The following is a 22,220-nucleotide window of genomic DNA, read 5'->3' on the forward strand; positions in this document are numbered from 1 at the left end:
GTGTGTATTACACTTTTTGTGTAAAAGTTCATATTCATATTGCAAAGGAGACTCATCCGTTTGTCTGAATGAGACATAATACACATTGCTATTGTTTTAATTTTATAAAACAGTTCTTTATATGGAAATGCTAATAACCTTAGCAAAAAACCATAAGATTCGAAGCTTGTGTAGGAGTTCTAATATGAAAAAAAAAAAAACGTAACAGAGGTGACTCGCAATAAATATGCAAGATTTACAACAGGTAAATGTAGCTAAATGAGAATCCCAAACTAGGCACTGAAAAGTTACAAAAGTAATTTTTAAACGGTAATGTTCAAACCGCTGTTAGAAATAATGAAGCGGCATCTCACCAAAAAGCTAAATGCATCTTTTTTATATGAAAAGATCGTTCAGCGAAAACAAAATGTGGGGACAGGGAACAACGACAGTACATCCATGCCCCTCCCCCTTCTTCATCATTTGTACGTTCGGAAATACATGTAGCATACGCATGTCATTGTCAATTGTTTGTTTGAAGTACAAATAAATTGAAAACAGGATTACTTTTCGTTGTATGTAGCGTGCTGTGGAACGCAAACCATTTCACATTCATGCTTGACACAATGGCAATGTTTATCTAACACTTGTTCTAAACATATGTATTTCAGTATACAGTCCTCGTAAAATTCCACGCGGTGTTTTGAATACTTAAAACCGGGGTATTGTCTTCCATAATATAATATAATGTTGTACCTTTTATCTTTTCCTTGCCCCAAACATAGGCGTAGCTTGGGTTCGAATATTACCGAGGCAGGGGGTCTGGCTATCGACATTTTAACAACGTAAAAGGTGTTGTTGTGGGGTTTTTTTTTTTACCGAGGCAGCTGCCTCGGTTGCCTCAATGGAAGCTATGCCACTGCCAAGACTATTATGTTTAGTCTCATTTTTTAAACTAAATCACGAAATCAAATTTGATTGTGTTGACGATGATTCTGAAGAATATCTTGGTCGTTTAGAAATAATAAAGTAAGCTTAAGTTACACCGTTGCATCCTGACCAATTTACATATTTGATCGGGGAAGATGTAAGCGGTTACGCAATATCGTCCTTCTGAGACACCGATCTCTGTCCTTCGCTGTCAAAGCAGAATCGTGCACAAATTCTTTCTCGTTCACAATCGACGCGGATCAGTTAATTTTTTTTTACTGTGTTGCACACATTTTTGCTGCGTTGGACAAAATTTTTACTGAGTCGGAACAGCAGCTAAAACACAAGTAGAAAACCCTCCTGACTCGTGTATAGCTTAATGACGTGGCTTCTAATTATAGATTGCACCATGCAAATTGATTTCCCTGGCCTCTAAGTGCCATGCGAAGGTAACAATGCAAAGGCACCCTAGCTAACACGGTTTCATATATATGTACATATTCTTATTCAATTTTAGATTTTGAATCACTTTTAATTATTACAGACGCAGATTCAAATGGGAATTTTAACTGAAGAATTACCTGCATCTGTGTCTCACTTTCCCCAAGAATGAGGACAAAAATATCACCCTTTTTATACATATTTTATTCATTGTTCAACGAACTGTATTTCCGGGGGGGGGGGGGGGGGGGGGGGGGGGGGGAATGCAACATGCTAGATCGGTTGCAAAATTACGACTACTTTAAACACGACTTGTTGACTACAGCGATGCATAAATTCGCTTATAGGTGGCGATAAACCGGAAACATGATGACGAAAGCAAAATCCAACTGGCGGCAATAAGCGCTTAAGCTACGCTTAGCGCTTAAAAAGGAGTGAAAAACCACCCCCCCCCCCCCCCCCACCCCCTTCTGTACTGTAAATAGCACTTGGAAAAATATTATTTTTTCTGGGCCGGATTGATTATGGGACGGAACGTCTAGAAACCGTACACCAACTCAATAAAAAAAAACAAGAGGCCCAGGGGTCTTATAGGTCACCTGAGTATCATGTAACAACCTTCCAATGTTTGAATTAGGTTTGTGTTTAAATATAAGAATTTTACTTTTGGATGGAAGAAACATTGAATAGCTATGTGGTCAGCCCCGCCTTTGCACCAGAACCCCTGACCCAGGGGCCATAAATTTCAGTTTTGAAAGAAGCATCCTTGATCATCATTATCATACTGTTAGTTTGTCTACTTAATACCCAGCAGCAGAGGAGAAGATTTTCAAAGAAATAAAATGCATTTTCACTATATGATCAATAGGGCCCCACCCTAATACCAGAACCCCTGACCCAGGGGCCATAAATTTCACAATTTTGAAAGAGGCATCCTTGCTCATCATAACCATGCTATTGGTTTGTCTACTTAATACCCAAGGACAGAGAAGAAGATTTTCAAAGAAATAATGCATTTTCACTATATGACTTATAGAGCCCCACCCTAGCACCAGAACCACTGATCCAGGGGCCATGAATTTCACAATTTTTAACAAGAGGTACTGTGAGCAATGCTCACTAAGAATACCCCCCGTTTACCCCAATCTTCCAAAGGGTGTTGGTAATAGGTATAAACTACCTCTTTTCTGAGTGTTGCTACTTCGATGTCCAGTGCGCATGACTTTTGACCCCAAAATCGACAGGGAACATCTTCATCCCATGGGTAGTCCATATGTATGATATGGTGACTGTAGGTGGAAAGGATAACGCTTTAGAGCCCGGAAACCATATTGCTACTTCAATGTCCAGTGCGCGTGACCTTTTGACCCCAAAATAGATAGGGATCATCTTCATCCCATGGGTAGTCCATATATATGATATGATGACTGTAGGTGGAAAGGATAACGCTTTAGAGCCCGGAAACCATATTGCTACTTCAATGTCCAGTGCGTTTGACCTCAAAATCGATAGGGAACATCTTCATCCCATGGGTAGTCCATATGTATGATATGGTGACTGTAGGTGGAAAGGATAACACTTTAGAGCCCGGAAACCATATTGCTACTTCGATGTCCAGTGTGCTTGACCTTTGGACCCCAAAATGGATAGGGAACATCTTCATCCCATGGGTAGTCCATATATATGATATGGTGACGGTAGGTGGATAGGATAATGCTTTAGAGCCCGGAAACCATTGCGTCTACAGACGGACGGATGGACAACCCGATTCCAGTATACCCCCCCCCCCCCCCCCCACAACTTGTTGCGGGGGGTATAAAGAGGCATCCTTGCTCATCATTACCATACTATTAGTTTGTCTACTTAATATCCAGAGACAGAGAAGAAGATTTTCAAAGAATTTCTACATTTTCACTATATGACCAATAGAGCCCCACCCTAACACAAGAACCCCTGCCCCACGGGCCATGAATTTCACAATTTTGGTAGAGGGCTCAACGCTCATTATAATTATGCCCACAGTTTGGCTTCTTGATGTCCAGGAGTAAAGAAGATTTTTTAAAATTACACTCATTTTGATGGTTTTTGCCCCACCCCTCAGGCCCCAGGGGTGCAGGGACCACGAATTTCACAATTTTTGTTCCCCTCCACCCACAGATGTTATATGCCAAAATTGGTTGAAATTGGTTCAGGGGTTTCAGAGAAGAAGCTGAAAATGTTCAAATGTTAACGCACGACGACGGACAAAAAGAGATAGCAATAGGTCACCTGAATGATTCAGGTGACCTAAAAAAGGCCTCAAGAACAAGACCAGCGTTGTATTACTTTTTTTAAAAAGCGTAGTGGCCTCTCAAAAGGTAAAACAAGAACAAAAGGCCCGTGGGCAAATCGCTCACGTTGATCCTGCCGTTGCGAAATTTGAGATTTTTTTTTTTATCAATCCCACTTTGCCATGAAAGGCATCTTCGCTAGCAAAGAATTTTCACAACACTGAAATTCAAACGAGTTGTCAGGAGACAACATGACATAGGAGGCACAACTCCACTTATCCCATTATCTTGGTTCAACAGATATAACCAAGGTTAAAGTTTGAAAAGTAGGACAAAGTCTAAGGTCATCAAGTCCACACTCTTAGTACCAAACAACAGGCTTGCTCATGAGGATTCTCTATGTGAATATCAAAGCTCTATCACCTTGGTTTAAAAGATATAACCAATGTTGAAAGTTTTTTCTTAAAGTGTGATGCTGAAAATGACGTCATTTCCTTCAACAACACTGGGGTCATGACAATAGCTCTCCAGACATTCGTCACAGCGAGCTAATAAAAACAAGACAAAACAGTTTTCTCCCCTTGTGTTTTATTACGAGTCCATAGCAATGCTTTCTTCAGTATGCTTTCCCTTATCAGCAACTTGTCTTGACCGAGCTTTGCGGTCCAAAATTCTTTTGCGATCCTTGTCAATCTTTAATTTGACGAGAACAACCTAGAAAACAAAAATACAGATCGATGAAGTGCAGTGAAAGCGAAATGTCGTCGGACTGACGGACATGTCTGGTAATTTGACTCTTGGTCCGATAAACTTCGTTATATTTTCGGTCCGAATGTCTGGTGACTTTCCAGCAACGGTTTCGAAAACTACGCAGCATTTTCCCCCCTTATGTAACTGGTACCGATAAACGGTACCATTTCCAATGCCAAAAACCGTTGATTTTTTTCCCAATTTTGAGACTAAAAATTCCCAATTCACTTGTCGAAAAATAGACCGCTGAAATCGTAATTTTCTTCGTCTGAAATGTTGTACGAGTTAACTAAAATGTTCCCTTCTGGTATTAAATCGAAAGTACAGATCATGGCAGTGAGTTTTGTACGATGATTCCTTATGTTTCACAACAACAAATATTACCGTAAAAAAGTTTGTAAAGAGATGAATACTTCTTGTTTTGTTGTATTTTTTCTTTTAGCTGAAATCATTTGCCTATACATTGGTAGAAAATTCCCAATTCATTCGATTTTGACGCTATTTTTCCCAATTGAATGGGTACCGGTACCAGTGGGTAGAGAAAAAAATCGCTGCTATGTTTCGACTTCCAGTTCCATTTATAAAAAAAAAAAAAGCATACAAAAACGGCAACATGTTCCAATTAAAATGGAACAGTAATGCAGTCCACGGTAAACCTTTAAAACGAAAATCTAATGACCAGGAGGCTCAAAGTCTTTCATGTTTTAATATAAAAATACTACTACTTTTTTTCGGTCTGCTAAAATGTGATTCGGTCCGGTAATGTTCCTGTGTTTACCAGACCGAATGTCCTGTAAAACATTTCAACATTTCGCGATCACTGGAAGTGAACAGGTACTGTCAAAAATGAAGTACATGCTTAAAATACAAGAGACCCACAAGCCTTATCGGTCACCTGAGAATTAGTTACTTAAGTATGACTTGTCTAGAATTTTTCCCCCCAGTTTTGAATACTAATATTCAACAAGAGTTGTCAGAAGACAACATAGTTTGCCGGGAAGCATAATTCTACTTAACCTATTGTTCAAAAGGTTAAAGAATTTTGAAAAATAGGTCAAAGTCCCAGGTTGCTGGGTCAAAAGTTTGAATGGCGGTCATCTGGCCCAGAAATTTTCAAACCGATTTTAAATCCGGCAAGGCATTGAAATGTAAACATGAGGAATCTGTTCAGTTAGAATAATCTGTGTCTCAGGACAGGCCCTCACCATGTTAAACCGTGTCCGTAGGACATTATCACTTTAACGATAGAACAATCTATCTATAATCTGTTGTGAGAAACTACGAGGAGAAAAGAAACCGATTGTTTCAATCCGCCTGGCAATCTAGGAGACAATGGCTTTTGTTTGATGCAGTTTTACCTACTGCTAGGTGACACCATCTGCTCAAAGTCACAAGACCAACTACACCCAGGCCAAAGTGAGAGAAAGAGTAGTTACAACGATTGCAGAAGAAGATGAGAAAGAATTGAGAGGAATACTATTCCTATTCCAATACTATTCCTATTCCGAATAGAAAGGATAGAGAGAAAAGTGGAGGGTGAGAGAAATGGAGGATGTGAGAGAGAAGTAGAGCAAGAAAGTGACTTCGATAGTGAAAGTGAGGAAGATTCAGAGTGTGAGCAAGATGAGAAAGAGCATGAAAAGAGAATTTATCAACTTATAGCTGAGATGGAGATTGCATCAACTATTAATTGTATTCAAACCCTCAAAAGCGATTTATTTTTTTCTAGACTGACAAAATTTTGTTTGGGCTGACACTATTTCTAACAGTGTCAGACCAAATGTCTGACACTTCAGAAGAAATTTCAAGAACTCTTGAATCCCTATCCCCTTATGACGGCACAGGAGGGTGGAACTACATTAAAACAATATTGATGCGATATTTCAAAGTCTGGCATTGTATGGAGACTGATTTTTTTAAATTTAGAATTAAGTGATGAATAGTTTGGTTCCTACCTTGGAGGGATGAATTCCGACATGAACAGATGCTCCGTTGGCCTTTTCCCTCTGGATTCTCTCAATGTACACCACAAACTTTTTACGGTACACTTGGACAATTTTTCCTACTTGCTGCCCCTTGTAGTGACCTCGGACAACCTACATAAAAAATCAAAACTTCAGGTATTTGTCATTAACAATTTATCCAATACACATATACATTGTTTATTGGGGGTGGGGGCAATATGAGGAGCAAAGCTCATTATAGTCACCTTGCTACTAATAGAGAACAACCCATACTGTGTTGCTTGCGACTCTTTGCTTTAAGTTGTATGGTCAGAATTTCTCGAGAGAATTCTGCCTTGTAAAAACACTTAAATCATTGACGCATTTATGAGGCTGTACGGCATGCCATACATTACTTCACCTGTTCTACAGGGATCGAAATTAACTTTTTTCACTACTAGCAAATTTTAGCTGTGGATTATTTTCCAACTAGCAAAATTGAGCTTTTACTAGCATTTTTCAATCGATTGCTGTTTTACAGGAATTTAAGAAAACAAGCATGTCTCTATATCAAAATATAGGGAAAATCTTTTAAAATCTTCTTTAAAGTGTAATAATAAAAATAAAATTGGGAATTCTTTCATTTAAAATTTGATGAATTATCAGACAACATATATGGTGCATGGTGAGGGTCATAAGGTACACTTGTGTGGTGTACTCGCTGTCCAGAGATCTACTACCTATTTACAACATCATGTGGTTTGAAATCTTAAAGACTGTGCCAATTCAAACTATATGTTCAAAACTTTTGGAAATTTCATGTAAAAAATTATAGTGGAAAAAAAAATGCAAACTCAACGTGTTTGACTATAGAGTACAGAAGGACACCACGTGAAATGGTGACACTAACTCCGTCATGTGTTCACAGACGAAATCAACATGCTTGCTATTTAAATCAGACGTTACTGAGACACCCGAAGTGTGCTTGAAGTAGGACTGACTGAGATGACCTTGGCCTTAGTTATTCAATCCACGTTTACTTTTTCAATACTTGTATATTCATTCTGTAATGTGTTTCTATGCACAAGACAAAAGTATTGTAAACTTCAAAGTACAGCCAATAAACCGAGGAAATCCGGAAAAAACATTGGGTTTTTTTCACTCACAAAAAGTTGCAATCACTTGTGATTTTTTACTCGCAATTTCAATTTCAAACTCACATTTAGCGAGTATTTCCCCTTAATTTCGTTGCCTGGTTCAAACCAGAATTATTTGATTTTAAATCGGTGTTTAAACAACATTCACTTGGCCATTTCAAGTCACATGACCAGTTAAGATTTCCAGATCATTGGCAGGGATTTTTTACCCCTTAAATCCAGGGGCCAGGGCCTTCAAGTTTGGGAAAAATAGCGATATTTAATTGAAATTGAGAAATTTGTTTCATACAATAACAAATAAGAAAAACAAGCAAAAAGTTAACCATTTTGATATAGTTTCTACAACATGTACAACTGATGGAAAAATTTTACCTGGGAAAGGAGAAATATTCATTTGTTGTCAAAGGGGAAAGGTACCATTTACCGGTAGTAAAAAGAACCTAAATAAGTCCCTGGGCATAGCCTACATCCACTGATTCTGGAAAACGTGTAAATGCCAGTTCACGCTTTGACTGACGTTTCAACTCAAATATGGCTGGATTTACTCAACAAACACATTATTTCCACAACTTTAACATTAATTGATGCAACTGTCTTAAAGAAATTAACACTTGCTCCCTGTTAACCCATTATCAAATGTTCCCAGTCCCGGGTTTGAATGATGTGCTAATCTGTATTGTGGTAGAAAAAACTCGAACATCCAAAATTGGATAATTTGGAAAAATGAATAAAAACGCATTTTGGTTCTCGGAGAGCTTTTTTGTTTTAATAAAAGATTATTCTTGTTGATATCAATAGGAAAACATGTTTGAATAAAAATGATATATGTCAAAAAGCATTACAAGATTCAAATTTATTCGCATTTACTATTTCTTTTCCAAATTTGGATGTTCATTTTTTTCTACCACTAATCAAGATTTCAAACCTGGGACTGGGCACATGAAAATAAATTAACAGCAAGCAAGTGTTGATTTCCTTGTGACAGATACATGCATTAAAGTTAAAGTTGTGAAAATAACCTGTCTGTCAAGTAAATCCAGCCATACTCGAGTTAAATTGTCGGTTGAACAGGTTAGAAAAACTCCCCCTATAGCGAGATATTCTCGCTAAAACGTGATCATCCCTCTTTAGCGAGAGTAAATATATCCCGTACAACAGAGAAAAACACCTGTGGAGTGATTCACATGAAAAGAAGAAAAAGTGCTCAAACATCTGATACTTCTGCCAATATATTAATCAAAACCAAAACACCCACAATGCGCATTGGATTTCAGACTGCTTCTCTCTTCTGCAGTAACTTTGATATGCAATTTCTTGACTATGTTTTCAATTTCATAGAAACAATTGGCGTCATGTTGAGTATGTGTCGCACTAATTTAGCGTTGCACGGGCTTTACCATTATTTTCAATAAAGACGCAAAAACACCTGTTTATGGTAATGTTTACTCTCTCGCTAAAGAGGGATAATCGTGTTTTAGCGAGAATATCTCGCTATAGGGGAAGTGTTCCCAACCTGTAGAAGCATGAACAGTCACAGGTTCCGGCATTTACAGGTTTTCCAGAATCAAAACATGAAGGTTTGCGAAGAGAAGTGGATGTAGGCTACGCCTGTCCACTTCTCTGAAGAGAATAGAGAAAATACCTGCACTTCGTCATCCTTTCTGATTGGCATACTCCTAACATTGTATTTCTGACGAAGTTCTTTGGACAGGGGAGAACTCATCATCTTCCTGCGAATGTGTGATGGAGCATTGAAATGACGCTTCCTATTCTTCCTCCTGGAGGAAGACACCATCTTGTTGAACTTCATCTTCAGGCCTGAAGAACATATCACACAGTATAGTTAAAACTGTACTGTAAACGGTTAACATCCCTCGTTAAAAACCCAATGTCACACTTCAATTGAAAGTCTGTCAAACGTTATTGATACAACTTGCTGGACTTCATGGTCAAGTTTTAAAACCTCTGACCATACATCAATACTTCATATCGTGATCTTAACGTAACCCCCCCCCCCTCCTTTTTAAAACATGTTATTTCAGAAAATAATATCACTCTGCACTAAAATTGTATTAAATTCATATTTAGCTTGACATTATCTTTAAATACTAAGGTGAAAATGACAGTCTGCTTCGTATTCAGTTGTGGATGATGCCGGATAGGCATCAAACCACCAAAATCGCACCTTGTTTACTATGGCCGTTAACCGGAAAGAGAATGTTTCACGTGATGGACTATTAAACAATATCTCTGCGCTATATCAAACAAATCATAAAGATACAAGCGATATCAATGGATACATTCAAATAGGGGGAAATAAGTGTTATATACCCCTTTAATAAGATCTTATATATATTTCATGACAAAATGAGTGCATCACGTATTTTAAAGTGAAACTAAGATCCGATGAAACCGAAACTACATGTCAAATAGATTGTGCGGTGAGAAGCTGAAACAAGTTTTCTTTAGTTTTACAAGTTTGGGGGTTTTACTTTCCGTGTTTCGCGGCTCTTTATATCATAAGTTAACAAATAATCACAATATTACATGTAACCACCCCACCACCACCACCACTTCTAAAGTTTTAATTTTGTGTTGAATAAGTTGTAAACGAAAAGTTAAAATGGTCGATATGCAATGCTATCAGTTTCTTGACTTACTAACACTCATTTAATTTTTTTCTTTATATACAGTGCCTCCAGTCAGCTTTGGATATTTGTTGCCAGTGGTAGTAGCTGTCTTTGTACATGGGTCAATATTCTATTTGTTATGGAATTCATCGGAACAAAATACCTTTGGATCACAATCTGTCTGCATCCGTAGCATTCTTGATGGCGAAGAATACTGTCGGCCATCATGTGAGTTTGGACATTTCAGTCTGTATGGTATGAAACAGTGTCATCCCTGGTTGACCTGTGAGAGTCTGCAGGATGTTAACATAGTAAGAACAATTGGTGGAGGACTGGTAAAAAAGGTAATATTTTATGAATTTTACTGAAGTAATGGTATGGCTTTTTTTTCCTTCTTCATAAATTACACCACAAAATGGTGCAAATTTTTGCAAATGTTATTTTAACCCATTTATTTGCCTAATTCCAAATGCACAGTTGTTGCATTTGTTTATAATGAAAGTTTAGAGGGACACTAGCTGTGAAAGTGATGGCAACCATTCTATTCTCAATATCTCTCTGTAAAAAAAAATAAAAACATTTATTTTGTACAAAAACAAGAGAAACATAACAAAACTGCTTTAAATTAATGCTTTTAGTGTAAAGAAATATATAAGGAAGAATATTCTTGTCTTGCAAGACAATTATTTAATCACCAAAATTACATATTTGTTTGTTTGTTTTGGGGTTAAACAGTGTTTAAAAGAATTAAATACAGGTTTTATTACTGAAATATATGGTACATTGTACAGAGGAATTTTCATTAAATTAAATTTTTGGTGACAAAATGACAGCTAAAGCCCCTTTGATATTAGCCTGATTTTAACAGTCATCCCAATAAAACATGGAAAGTGAGCACAAAATAATTTTCCTGAACAACATATTAATGCATCCATCATGGAAATTAATCAAAAATCTTCCTGTAAGGCTTTTCATTTGAAGATTGTAACTGTTCCAATTTTACAGGTTTACCTTGCAAGATGGAGGAATTTTAATGTAGCCTACAGTCAACTCACAGCATCACATTACAGGAGAGACTTTCAACAAGGTATAAAAATTCTGAAACATTTTCATGGAAGACCAAAAATGATACAGCTAATTGGACTCTGTGATGACATCATGATTACAGAATTTCATTCACTTGGTGAGGCTACCAAGTTCAGCTTACATCTAAATACATTCCCTGAGAGGAACACTATTTTCCAAAGATTCCTTTTCTGTATTGACTATGTAGAAATTCTTTCTGAGCTGCACTCTTCCACAGAAAATGTGACGTATGTCATGTGTGATACAAACAGTTTGAATAAAGTATTCACTCAGTATTTGCTGTCTGAAGACATGCGATTGGTGTTGAATGATGTGGATTCTGTAGCAGAGGTAACCAAAGTGGATGGGAAGTGGAGAGGGATCAAATGTGGAAAATATGAACTAGATGGTGAGTTTGTGGCACCAGAACAACGGTGGGGCTTTGAAGCAGACTACGATGACAATGAAATGAAGGCTTATGATGAGAAAACAGACATTTGGAAAATTCCTAGTGTGTGTAATTATTTTCTTGGCAACAGTGCTGAAGCAACAAGTATTCAGATGAGATTATTAGATATTCATATGGCATGCAAACATTTAAATTCTGAAGCAAGACCCACTGCTCAGCTCATTTTAAGGACATACAGAAATGTGTTAAATCAAGTCTTTCAAATAAATGAAGAAAAGTAATAAAAAAAAATGTATATTATTTTTGCTGCTTACTTACATGTACAAATTTTATTTAACCTCTGACGGTCTGCAAAAATGAATTAGGATTTCTAGCCCCTAACCCCCCCCCCCCCCCCCCCCCCCCCCCATGCCTAAGTAGTGACATAATATTACCAAAGTGGATCAACATATCTGATTTAATGAGATTGGGAAGACTCCTTCAATAATTACATCAAAAACACATTTCAGTGTTTATATTTACATCAACACAAATTGAGCTGACTGTAGAATGCATTTTTATACATGTATGATAAGTATAATTCCTGTCATAGACTGGTTGACTGATAGATAAAATGAGTACTAATAAGGCTAGGGTATAAATCAAACCTGGTACACATGTTCCCCATGGTGAGAGGAAGATGTTCATTATTTTTCAAAGTCAGTCATACTTTCATGAAGGATAAAGCTCGTAATAAGTGAAGGAAAAGGACTACTACCAAGGCTATGTTCTGGCAATGTTCATCTAACTTTGTGTCATCATCAACATCATGGAGTTAACGAGTATACTTTCAGGAGTAATGATTTGCTTCAATCTGTATTTTATTAGAGTGAAATCTTTCTTAAATATGAAATTTAACAAAGCCTATCTTAGACTGCCATTTTATCAATGCTCTCTGATATCATAAAAAGCGAAGGTATTCAAGAGGTACATGTAATTTCATTTTGGAAAATTCATGAGGGTACAAATTAGGACATTTCACAACAGCATACTTCATGAAGCACGTTAGCCAGCATGAAGTGTTGCAGTTCATGCCCCCATGTATTTTCAAAAATGAGATTTATTTCTTATAAATTACATTCTGCTTTCATTTCTGTCAGACTTCTCAGTCATTAAAAATTCTCAGTCTTGCGAACATCTCTCTCTCTCTCTCTCTCTCTCTCTCTCTCTCAATTCACCCTCAATTTCTTTTTCTCATGAAGCATATATTCTCGGGGGTGGTATCATTTACGGAGGCAAAATGTTGCTCTGTGAGAGAATACTATACAATTATGTACATTTTTGACGTCAATACTACATGAGTAGTTCAATATTCACCAAGCCCAGAGGAGGAGGTGAATATTGTAATTCGGGGATAGCTGCAAAGCATCGTATTGACCTCGAAAATAATAATTTTATATGATTGAACAATTCAAAACATGGAAACCGGCTATATTAGCGACCTGATCGATCATCTTTGATTGATTGATTGCGGTTTTAACGCCGTTTTTGCAATATTCAGCCATTTTGCGGCGGACCATCTTTGATCATAGCTCGAAACCTAGTAGAAAGTTGTTAGAGGCCCGAGTTTTTATTGGACGACCAAACGCATAAAGCACAGATATTGCAATTTAAAGAAACATCGAATTACAATCATCGTCCTAGTTAGCTCGATCAACTAGGCAAGTGCCGCCAAGTTAAATATTTGCTTTCTAAGACAATGCTGTCACACAGTACCCGGCCGTTGAGGAAGGAAATGAGATGCAACTTTTAATTTAGGAGGATTCTACATTTCTTCACTGATTCAAGAGCTAGTATTACGATAACTGCTTCACATGATATTTCAGAGGCAGTGTGTACATGTATCTGGCCTGGAGGTTATAAAACTTTTACCGTACTCATACTCAAACTCAGCCATATTTTTTAGTACAACTCTGAGCAAGCACAAAACACACTCGAAAAATCTTGAGCATGTACTCCATTTGAGTATGAAAATGATTTTATAAAAGTTTTATAACCTTGACATTTGAGTATGATTACGATTTAGAGCACAGAGTTTTGAGTTTGAGTATGAAAACGTGCTCAAAGAAGTTTCATAACCTCCAGGCCTGGTAGGATTCTGATAAATTAGCGTTGAATTTTTTTCCCTATATTCTAATGTTAACTGATCAAGATTATGTAACGAGATTCAGACAATATTTCAAATTGAGAGACATCATTATATTGACTTTGAATTCCAATCTTCGCTAGCCAAGTGAATCGGACACTTGAGTAGCAAAGATGAACCACTCCCAACTTAGAATCAATGGTAGATCGTTCGCTTCGTAACCTTTGGGGTGGGGGTGTCGTGAATTGGTATGAAACAAGAGACAACATTCAACTCAATGACAGGTTGTATTTGCAACTTACACCATTATAATGACCATAGAATTTTCGAAATGCTGACTTAAAACGAATATGTTGAAACCTCTGCACCATCAACTTGTGTGTAAGTAGCCTGCATCAATTTAAGAATTTAAAATATAAACAGAACATACACTTGTGTATCGAATAGTTGAGAGATATAAATACCACATACAAGTGGTAATGGAATATTGCTACATAAACATGGAAAGTTGACGATGGAGAAGCTGAAGTTATTCCGTTTGTCATAAAGTTGAGTTGTAAGTTTACCATTAACATTCATATTCAACAAATATATCCAAATTCATGTATGAATCAGATATATAGACGACTCTGTGGTGTCTTATCTCAAGTTCACTGGAGCATATCAAATTGATATATGAATGAAACTGAGTATTGTTGATAAATTTTTAACGTCGTCGATCTTTAGACACTTGTGTCGAGTTGAAGAGATTTTTTTCTTCTCATGTAGAAGTTTTAAGAATAAATTGTTTCATGAGAATACAAAACAGGTCGGCTAATAAAGGAGCACAATTCGTACACATAGGAATTTGAACAGACTGTTGGAGAACCCGGTCACCTAAGAGTACGTAAGTAGACCTCCAGATTTTCTAAAGATTCAAAATATTTCAAGGTCAGTGATCTAATTTTTTAGCATAACTATTGTCAATTTTTCGAAAGTACATTCTAAAAGAATGGCGAGTGATTTGTCATATATTATTGAGCCCACGAGCGACATGCCAATATTCTAAAAGAAATCATATGGCGAGAAAGAGTTTTTAAAAGATGCTATTGAAGTCTTTCGGAAATCTGGGAGCAAAAATCTTGATAGATGAAGTCGTTGTACCAAGTTTAACTACATGCACTAGTCTATTTCTTCACCTTGATAGAAGTATGCCGACAAACAGGCAAGGATACACACGGATGGTAATGATAATGAAATAATAATTGATAATAAATGATGCTTTATTTAAAGAAGGTAACTCGATTAGTACATAGCACTATTCTTCCTTGAGGCCTTCTCTAAAAATGTCAACAATATACAACTGAACACAATATAATACAGGGCCGATGATGAACAATGATAATGATACAATGAATTATATTTAACACAATATTCTAATGATTAAAAGATGCACATCGTTTGCGTACAATAAATTTTCTCACATGGTGTTAAAGATCTTAAAATTGAGGGCGATGGTTTTACGGGTAATGATAATTCATTCCAAAGTTGTACACCCGAGTACTGAAGAGAGTTATTGAACAAACTTGATCTGAGCGAAGGCATACATAGATTATTATCATATATATATATATATATATATATATATATATATATATATATATATATATATATATATCCATATCTTTTCAGAGGAATGAAATACAAACAAATGATTTAAATAACTTGGGCTCATGCAATAGAAAACTGTGTATAAGAAATTGTATTTATGAAATTGGACTACCTCAAAAACAATGAGCCTACCTAGTTATTCAAAAAGGGATGAAGATGGTGAATCATGAGCACCATGGAGTATGATCTTTGGTGCTCGCTTTTTAAGTTTATAAATATGGATTAGCAGTTTCGAGGAAGCATTGCTCTATACAGTGAGACAATAGTCAATGCATGGTAATAAGTAAGCACTGTAAAAGAGTTCTTTGTAGGAAGCGTGAGATATTTCCTAATTCTATACGGAAACGATATAATTTATTAGCAAGGGATTTGCAAACTTAGTCGTTGTGATAAGTATACAGGAGCTTATTGTCTATGTGAACTCCAAATAGTTTTTCTTGAAAACATAACAACTGAGAATCTAATGTAGACTTCCTTTGGTGTGTACCCAGGGTGTAGTTTTTCAGTGCTGACGTTTTCTAAAAGATGACCAGAAACCTGAAGATTGAACGACCGAGAATCTAATTTAGACTTTCTTTGATGTGTACCTAGGATCATATATTTTGTCTTGGATGGGTATAAAATCATACCATTTTGTACACTACAAATGTCAGGCTGAAGAAATTCCTGTAGAGATAATAAATCATTGGTACTTGTATGCAATGTCCCACCATCAGTAAAAGATCTAATTCACAATGTTCGACGTATAATGGAATATCAATGATGTAAAATAAAAATAGCAAGGGACCCAAGGTAGATCTTTGTGGTACTCCTGCTGTGATGCCTAAAGTATCAGGGGATATGGAGCCCATCTGCACACGTAGAATTCTATCTTGCAGATATGATTTAAACCAATCAATTGCATTTATAATTTAAATGGCACATCACAAAATTTTACATTCAAGATACATGTACGATATACACTTCAAAGGGAAAGACGATACAAACGTAATCATTAGTACAGAACAAAGCAAGTTTGATAACTTAACAAGAGTTTATGTGAGGATTATCATGAATTTTAGTGGGAAAACTACACTGTACATGCATTGTTCATGATTACATGTAACAGTTCTAAATACAAAATATATAAGAAATTTAGTATATTCACAAAACCCCAATCTATAAGAAAGTACTTCACAAAATTTGTAATTCTTATTAGAAAATTACTATCACTGTATATTATAGGGATACATTGATCTGAAAGATCAGCTACAACATCAAAATTATTGTCACTATTTTGGTTCCTCCCTATACATCAAATAACCCAGATAAAACCACGGGTTACCGTTCCTGACATGCTTCTGTCCGGGTATATATAACTGCAATTCTACATCTATAGGATATTTTTTCCTCTCTGCTTTCGTGTACATGGCGTACAGAATATGCTGCTCTACATTCATGATTCCTTGATTTAAATATCGCATCACAGCCTTTTTATATTGATCGTGAAACTTCAAAATTACACAAGGTGTACCTAAGAAGAGTCCTCCACCAACCCAATTCTTATTCATCAGCAAAATAAATTTTGCATTAGTATTTTCTAAGTCCGAAGGGAACACACGAGTCACACCAATGCGAGATTTATTGAAGTCGTTTGGAACCTCCATCCAAAATTTCTTCTCGAGTTGAATACTGTCTCTAAAATATCCTGCATCCAGCCAGCAGTAGCAGTCTGTATCAAACGGATGTCTACTCACAGTATCGGCAAGGATCTGCTGTTTAGAATGGGTTAAACTTGTATATTCCGGGATAAACGTGTTCGGGTAATGGCGCGGATATCCGGGAGTTGAGTATATTTTCTTGATTTTAGAAATTATTCTAAAAGCCCATAACTGAGATCGATTAATATGCACTACCTCTGTAAGCAGAGAGAAGCTTTTTCTGAGTGCTGCAAACGAATGTGCGTAGGTCCTATCATCTGTATAGAACACCACAGGATTTTTCAGATACTGAAACGTCTTTATCCACAAGTTATAGTCGCCAGGTGTCCTTATTTGATATCGATTTCCAGTAACAAAACTTCCTATGTTAAACAATGCCGTAACAACTGTAAGACTTCTATTTGTACCCTTTATCGAGTTCAAAAATTTCTCTGTATTACTCTGAAAACATAAAATTAAACGAATGAGCGTATTACCTTGGACTTTCTATGTTGTTTTACGTCTCATTTGGAAAAATATTAACTCACGAAGAGACGCCGTAATCTTTAAATGACGTGCAACAACTTTTGCATGATGCTTACGGTCGTAGCAATGAAGGTTCTTTATCGTGCCAACTCCTTCCGTGATGGATTATCGTTTACCGCAACAAAATATCAATTTCAACTGGACAGGGTTGAACAATAGATGTATATTGGGTCAATACAGCTAAGGACGAATTTGGTGGACAGTAAACAACAATCTTCTAACAATATTGGGAGACATTGGGGTTTAATCTTCTACAATGCTGATTCGATATGTAAGAACATGTTCTGCGTATGATCAATTTTTAAAACAAGACAAGCAGTAAATTGATATTATAGGAGTTTCAACAGTCTCGTTTGAAGTCAGCATTTCGTAAATTCTATGGTAGTTATAATAATCGCAATTGCAAATACAACCTGTCGTTAGGTTGAATGCTGTCTGGTGTTTCATACTAAATTGAACTTAGACCTTTCTTCCTAAACTGAATTTCACTATGGATTACTCCGTTTACCTTATCAAGATAGAGGGTTCACAGTTCACGAATGTGACCGGTCGAAAGGGAATGCTTATTTCTCCTCGACACATGCTTCTACCTCAGGTATGTCTAGGAGTCCATGTTTGACCTACTTTAATTTTGCATTCTTTATGATTTACGAGATTTATCACTGTTCGTTATTTTCAATTTTCCTTTGCAGACAACGAAGGAATTAAGTATTAAAGATAGGGTACCTGGCGAGTGTGAACGGTGAATAGGGGATGCTTACTCAACCTAGGCACCTGATCGCACTTCTGGTATCTCCAGGGGTTCATATTTGCTCTACTAAGGTTCAACTTATTCTTACATTATAACAACTTAAGAGCTGAAATCTGCTCTATCGGTTTTACAACATTCTTATCAACTATATTTCAAAAAAAAAAATATGGATTTATTTTTATATAATATTTTCTTGTTAATTAAAACGGGCTCCCTACAAATGGCTGAGATAAACATTGAAAAAGGCATTTCTTTAAGAGTAAGGAAATTTTATTGATTGACACCTGATCCCACCTCTGGTGTGTCCAGGGGTCCGTGATTGCCGAACTCTTCATTTTGTATTGCTTATAGGAGTTGAGATTGATCACTGTTCGTTACCTTCACCTTTCTTTTGATAATGCTAAATTCCTTAACAATTGGGATGGTTGCTTTACATCAATATGTAAAATCATATTTCTTTTCATCACATAAACTGTCTAGAAAATGATATGTACTCTATTTATTCAGAATATTCTTAATCCGCAATATTATTATGAATTTTATTTTTGATGAAAAATCAACAATTTTGATACCTTTGTCTAAAACCTTCCCAACTAGTGTATTTTCTTTTTATTATATCTTTCTTGTTCTATATGAAATCATAATTGAAATTCTGTCCCTTTTTAGCAACATTTGATTCATTATGATGTACAACTAATGAGATATAAATAATATTTGATATTGCTAGACATCACCAAAAAATACCCAGCTTTATATATATATATATATATATATATATATATATCCAATAATAAAAGTCAAGAAACACAAAACTCGAATAACATTTCACTGTTAGCGCTTTCGGCTTTAATGCCTCTTCAGACAGTTATAAAATGAAATATATATATATATATATATATATTGATATTGCTAGACATCACCAAAAAATACCCAGCTTTATATATATATATATATATATATATATATATATATATAACAAGATTCATCAAGCTTACATCATGTACTTTTGTACCCAGTTTTCAGAAATTCATTAAACACTCACTTTGTATTTGATGTATTACGTGTTAAATCTCTGATCTCCCGATTAACTACAGAACTTTATAATTATGTCTGATAAATTATTTGATGATATATTCCGTCTGATAAATTATTTGATGATATATTCCGCCTTTCAAAGAAAGAATGCAACCATCAACATGCTAAATTTTTACTCTATCAACTGCCATTCCACCCTAACGAAAACTGTTTATGCTCGAATATGATCTAATTATTATTCCATGTATTTCAACCACAAAAAGAAACAAAATTGCAAATACAGACGTCCCTAACATATGCCCCTGAATATCTGGCATGTTTTGAAACAAGGTTTCATACATGAGTCGGACAATTCTAATTTATTTCAGAGAGCATTTTTGTTACACGTGTTTATTTCAAAATGACGCCGACATCAAACTTTTATCAGTAGGTCAGGCCTACGTCAAAAAAATAAATACTCGGTCAATAGTTGTTATTTTGTTGGAATGGCAAAATAATTATTAATTATAAACTATAATCCTTTCTAAAAAGAATTTTCATCCATAGTTTCTTTCATAAATATGCCCTTTGTAATATACATGTACATGAATCGATTATAAGCGCAGTTTTTTCCCGCGTAAGGAAGATTAATAAGTACGACGCCTAAGCCACGGATTCAAAAGAAATTCAATCAGCTGTTTCTACCATACTGGGGAATCGACGTATGATATTTTGATATTTTGGTTTATCCAACTCGTTGATACGGTATTACAACATATCAATTCGTTGGATAAACCAAATATCAAAACACGCAATATAGATATCCTCTATTTATCTGGTCATTCTGATTTGAACATATTTCATTGCCAATTAGATTGATTGATTGATTGTATCTTGCTTAACGTCTCGCTCGAGAATTTTTCACTCATATGGAGACGTCACCAAGACCGGCGAAGGGCTTCAAATTTAGGCATATACTCGGCGCTTACGGCCATTGAGCAGGGAGGGTTCTTTAGCCACACTTACTGTGACACGGGTCATCCGTTTTTAAGGTCATCTCCGAGGACCCGTGACATTCACACCTGATGCCGAGCGTTTGGCGATGGAACTGTCACTACCTATTTTAACGACTTAGGTCTGTCGCGGCCAGTATTCGAACCCGGCCTTCCGCATGCAGGGCGAACGCTCTAACCTCTAGGTTACCGCGCGGTTTGCCAATTAGATAAAGAAAATCGGATCCATGCATCCGTTTGCAAATTAACGATGCACTTTTCGCAATATTTGCAACAAAAATTGCGAATTTAGATTGAACTTTAATGATGATTTTTATACATTTACTTTTGCTTGTAGTATTTTATTTCTTCCTCTAAATCTTATGCTTTCGTATCTGTATATTCTTACATGAAATGTTTTGTTTTTATTTTGTATTCTATCGTTAATCTGTGATATGTCTGTGTATATGTGTACATGCATGCTATATGTCTTTGATATGTGTGATAGTCGGTTAAAAAGCTCTACAGAGCTTGTGTTTGATTTGTTGAATGTATATAGTGCCGACTTTTATCCAAACTGTGCCAGATGGTGAGAACTTGGGCTACTAAGTGACACTTGTAAGTTATAGATGATAGGGGTAGAGGGGGTATTCGTGTTCGAATTACATGTATAACATCAATTGTGTACATTAGAGCGATTTTATCGGTCTTTCGGAGAGAGAGAGAGAGAGAGAGAGAGAGAGAGAGAGAGAGAGAGAGAGAATGACCACTTCACTGCTTGTACCGTTGATTGATACGTGAACAAGTGAAGAAAACGAACGGTGATAAATCTCGTAAATCCTATTACAAAAATATAAAATTCAGAGAATGACATGAACCCCAGGATATGCATGTACCAGAAGTGGGGTCAGATGTCTAGGAGGAGTAAACATTCCCTATTAATAGGCTATTAACCGGTTATACCCAACGAGAGTCCTATATCTTTATCCTGTAAACGGAGTATTCCGTAGTCAAGAGCGGCCTTTCAATACAATGAAACATGTCAGTCAGCATTACACCTAATCACAGGTTGCATTTGTCGTTATACATGTAACAATCATAGAATTCCCGAAATGTTGACTTTAAACGAGAATGTTAAAACCCCTGTAACTGTCAGTTACCTGCCTCGATTTAAAAATTGATCATACCAAGAATAGAGATACGCAGAACATATTTTTCGCGTATCAAATCAGTTCATAATGACATTTACAGGTGATAATGCTAGACAAATATGAGAAGTATATATATAATTTATATTGATTACAAAATTTAAGATTTAGCTACTGTGCTTAGCCATGCCTGTGCTCCTATGTGCTTAGTTATATATATTTCCTTATTAAAACCTGTTGCAGATTTTCACTTGAGTCGGTCCTTTCTGATGATTTACAAGAAGCATTTACGTTTTATTCATAAGTTGTAAAAAAAGAAATGAAGTTATAGACTCTACCTGATGTTTAGGGTAATATCGTAGGGCGCTGATCGGAGGAGATTGGAGCCTGGTGTTTTTAATACCGTGTTGGTTGATGTAGAACAAGATCATTATAAACAACAGGAAATAAATGGCAAGCGCTGCTTCTATCTGCTTCTTCATGATGTGTCTAATTTTAGGGTACCTGTAATTGTATTGGATATGAAAGATTTAACAAGCAAAATAAGTTGTGTCCCTTTGTGGGGTCATCCCAAAGGTCAAAAGAGAATATCTCCTCTTTACGTTGTCTGGTCCCCGCCCCGGCCACTCATTGATCATTGCACAGAAAATGCAGATAGTTCATCACACCAAAAACGAGTGATCAATGAGTGGCGGGAGCGGGAATCAGACCACTCTTTACGCTGCTAAATGTATGGACATG

The 22,220-nt window shown here is 36.3% G+C and overlaps 3 protein-coding genes across 3 annotated transcripts; 1 reads left to right on the forward strand and 2 right to left on the reverse strand.

Moving 5' to 3' along the window:
• Positions 1–4,191: 4,191 nt before the first annotated feature.
• Positions 4,192–9,753, reverse strand: LOC125658889 (60S ribosomal protein L26-like). The gene is made up of 4 exons (XM_048890325.2): positions 9,656–9,753; positions 9,113–9,288; positions 6,326–6,466; positions 4,192–4,334 (listed from the first exon to the last, which is right to left on the reverse strand). Exons 2-4 carry the CDS (start codon positions 9,278–9,280, stop codon positions 4,212–4,214), a joined length of 432 nt encoding a protein of 143 aa, XP_048746282.1. The 5' UTR covers positions 9,281–9,288; positions 9,656–9,753; the 3' UTR covers positions 4,192–4,211.
• A 1-nt stretch (position 9,754) lies between these two features.
• LOC125658888 (protein O-mannose kinase-like) lies at positions 9,755–11,865 on the forward strand. The gene is made up of 3 exons (XM_048890324.2): positions 9,755–9,911; positions 10,164–10,444; positions 11,106–11,865. Exons 1-3 carry the CDS (start codon positions 9,893–9,895, stop codon positions 11,853–11,855), a joined length of 1,050 nt encoding a protein of 349 aa, XP_048746281.2. The 5' UTR covers positions 9,755–9,892; the 3' UTR covers positions 11,856–11,865.
• Positions 11,866–16,098: 4,233 nt separating this feature from the next.
• On the reverse strand, positions 16,099–21,961 carry LOC125660108 (uncharacterized). Its single transcript, XM_048891946.1, has 2 exons — positions 21,818–21,961; positions 16,099–17,490 (listed from the first exon to the last, which is right to left on the reverse strand). Exons 1-2 carry the CDS (start codon positions 21,959–21,961, stop codon positions 16,621–16,623), a joined length of 1,014 nt encoding a protein of 337 aa, XP_048747903.1. The 3' UTR covers positions 16,099–16,620.
• Positions 21,962–22,220: the final 259 nt, after the last annotated feature.

This window comes from Ostrea edulis, chromosome 9, assembly GCF_947568905.1.
Source record: "Ostrea edulis chromosome 9, xbOstEdul1.1, whole genome shotgun sequence".
NCBI lineage: Eukaryota > Metazoa > Mollusca > Bivalvia > Ostreida > Ostreidae > Ostrea > Ostrea edulis.

What these genes read in the sequence shown, in the direction of transcription:
- LOC125658889 (XM_048890325.2), bottom strand. Translation starts at nt 9,280, where the DNA reads ATGAAGTTCAACAAGATGGTGTCTTCCTCCAGGAGGAAGAATAGGAAG. An exon ending in GAAAGGATGACGAAGTGCAG is followed by an intron (nt 6,467 to 9,112) that starts GTATTTTCTCTA and finishes TTTTTTATGTAG; the next exon opens with GTTGTCCGAGGTCACTACAA. An exon ending in TCGGAATTCATCCCTCCAAG is followed by an intron (nt 4,335 to 6,325) that starts GTAGGAACCAAA and finishes TTTGTTTTCTAG; the next exon opens with GTTGTTCTCGTCAAATTAAA.
- LOC125658888 (XM_048890324.2), top strand. An exon ending in GTGGAGGACTGGTAAAAAAG is followed by an intron (nt 10,445 to 11,105) that starts GTAATATTTTAT and finishes CCAATTTTACAG; the next exon opens with GTTTACCTTGCAAGATGGAG.
- LOC125660108 (XM_048891946.1), bottom strand. Translation starts at nt 21,961, where the DNA reads ATGAAGAAGCAGATAGAAGCAGCGCTTGCCATTTATTTCCTGTTGTTT. An exon ending in GATATTACCCTAAACATCAG is followed by an intron (nt 17,491 to 21,817) that starts GTAGAGTCTATA and finishes TTATGTTTTCAG; the next exon opens with AGTAATACAGAGAAATTTTT.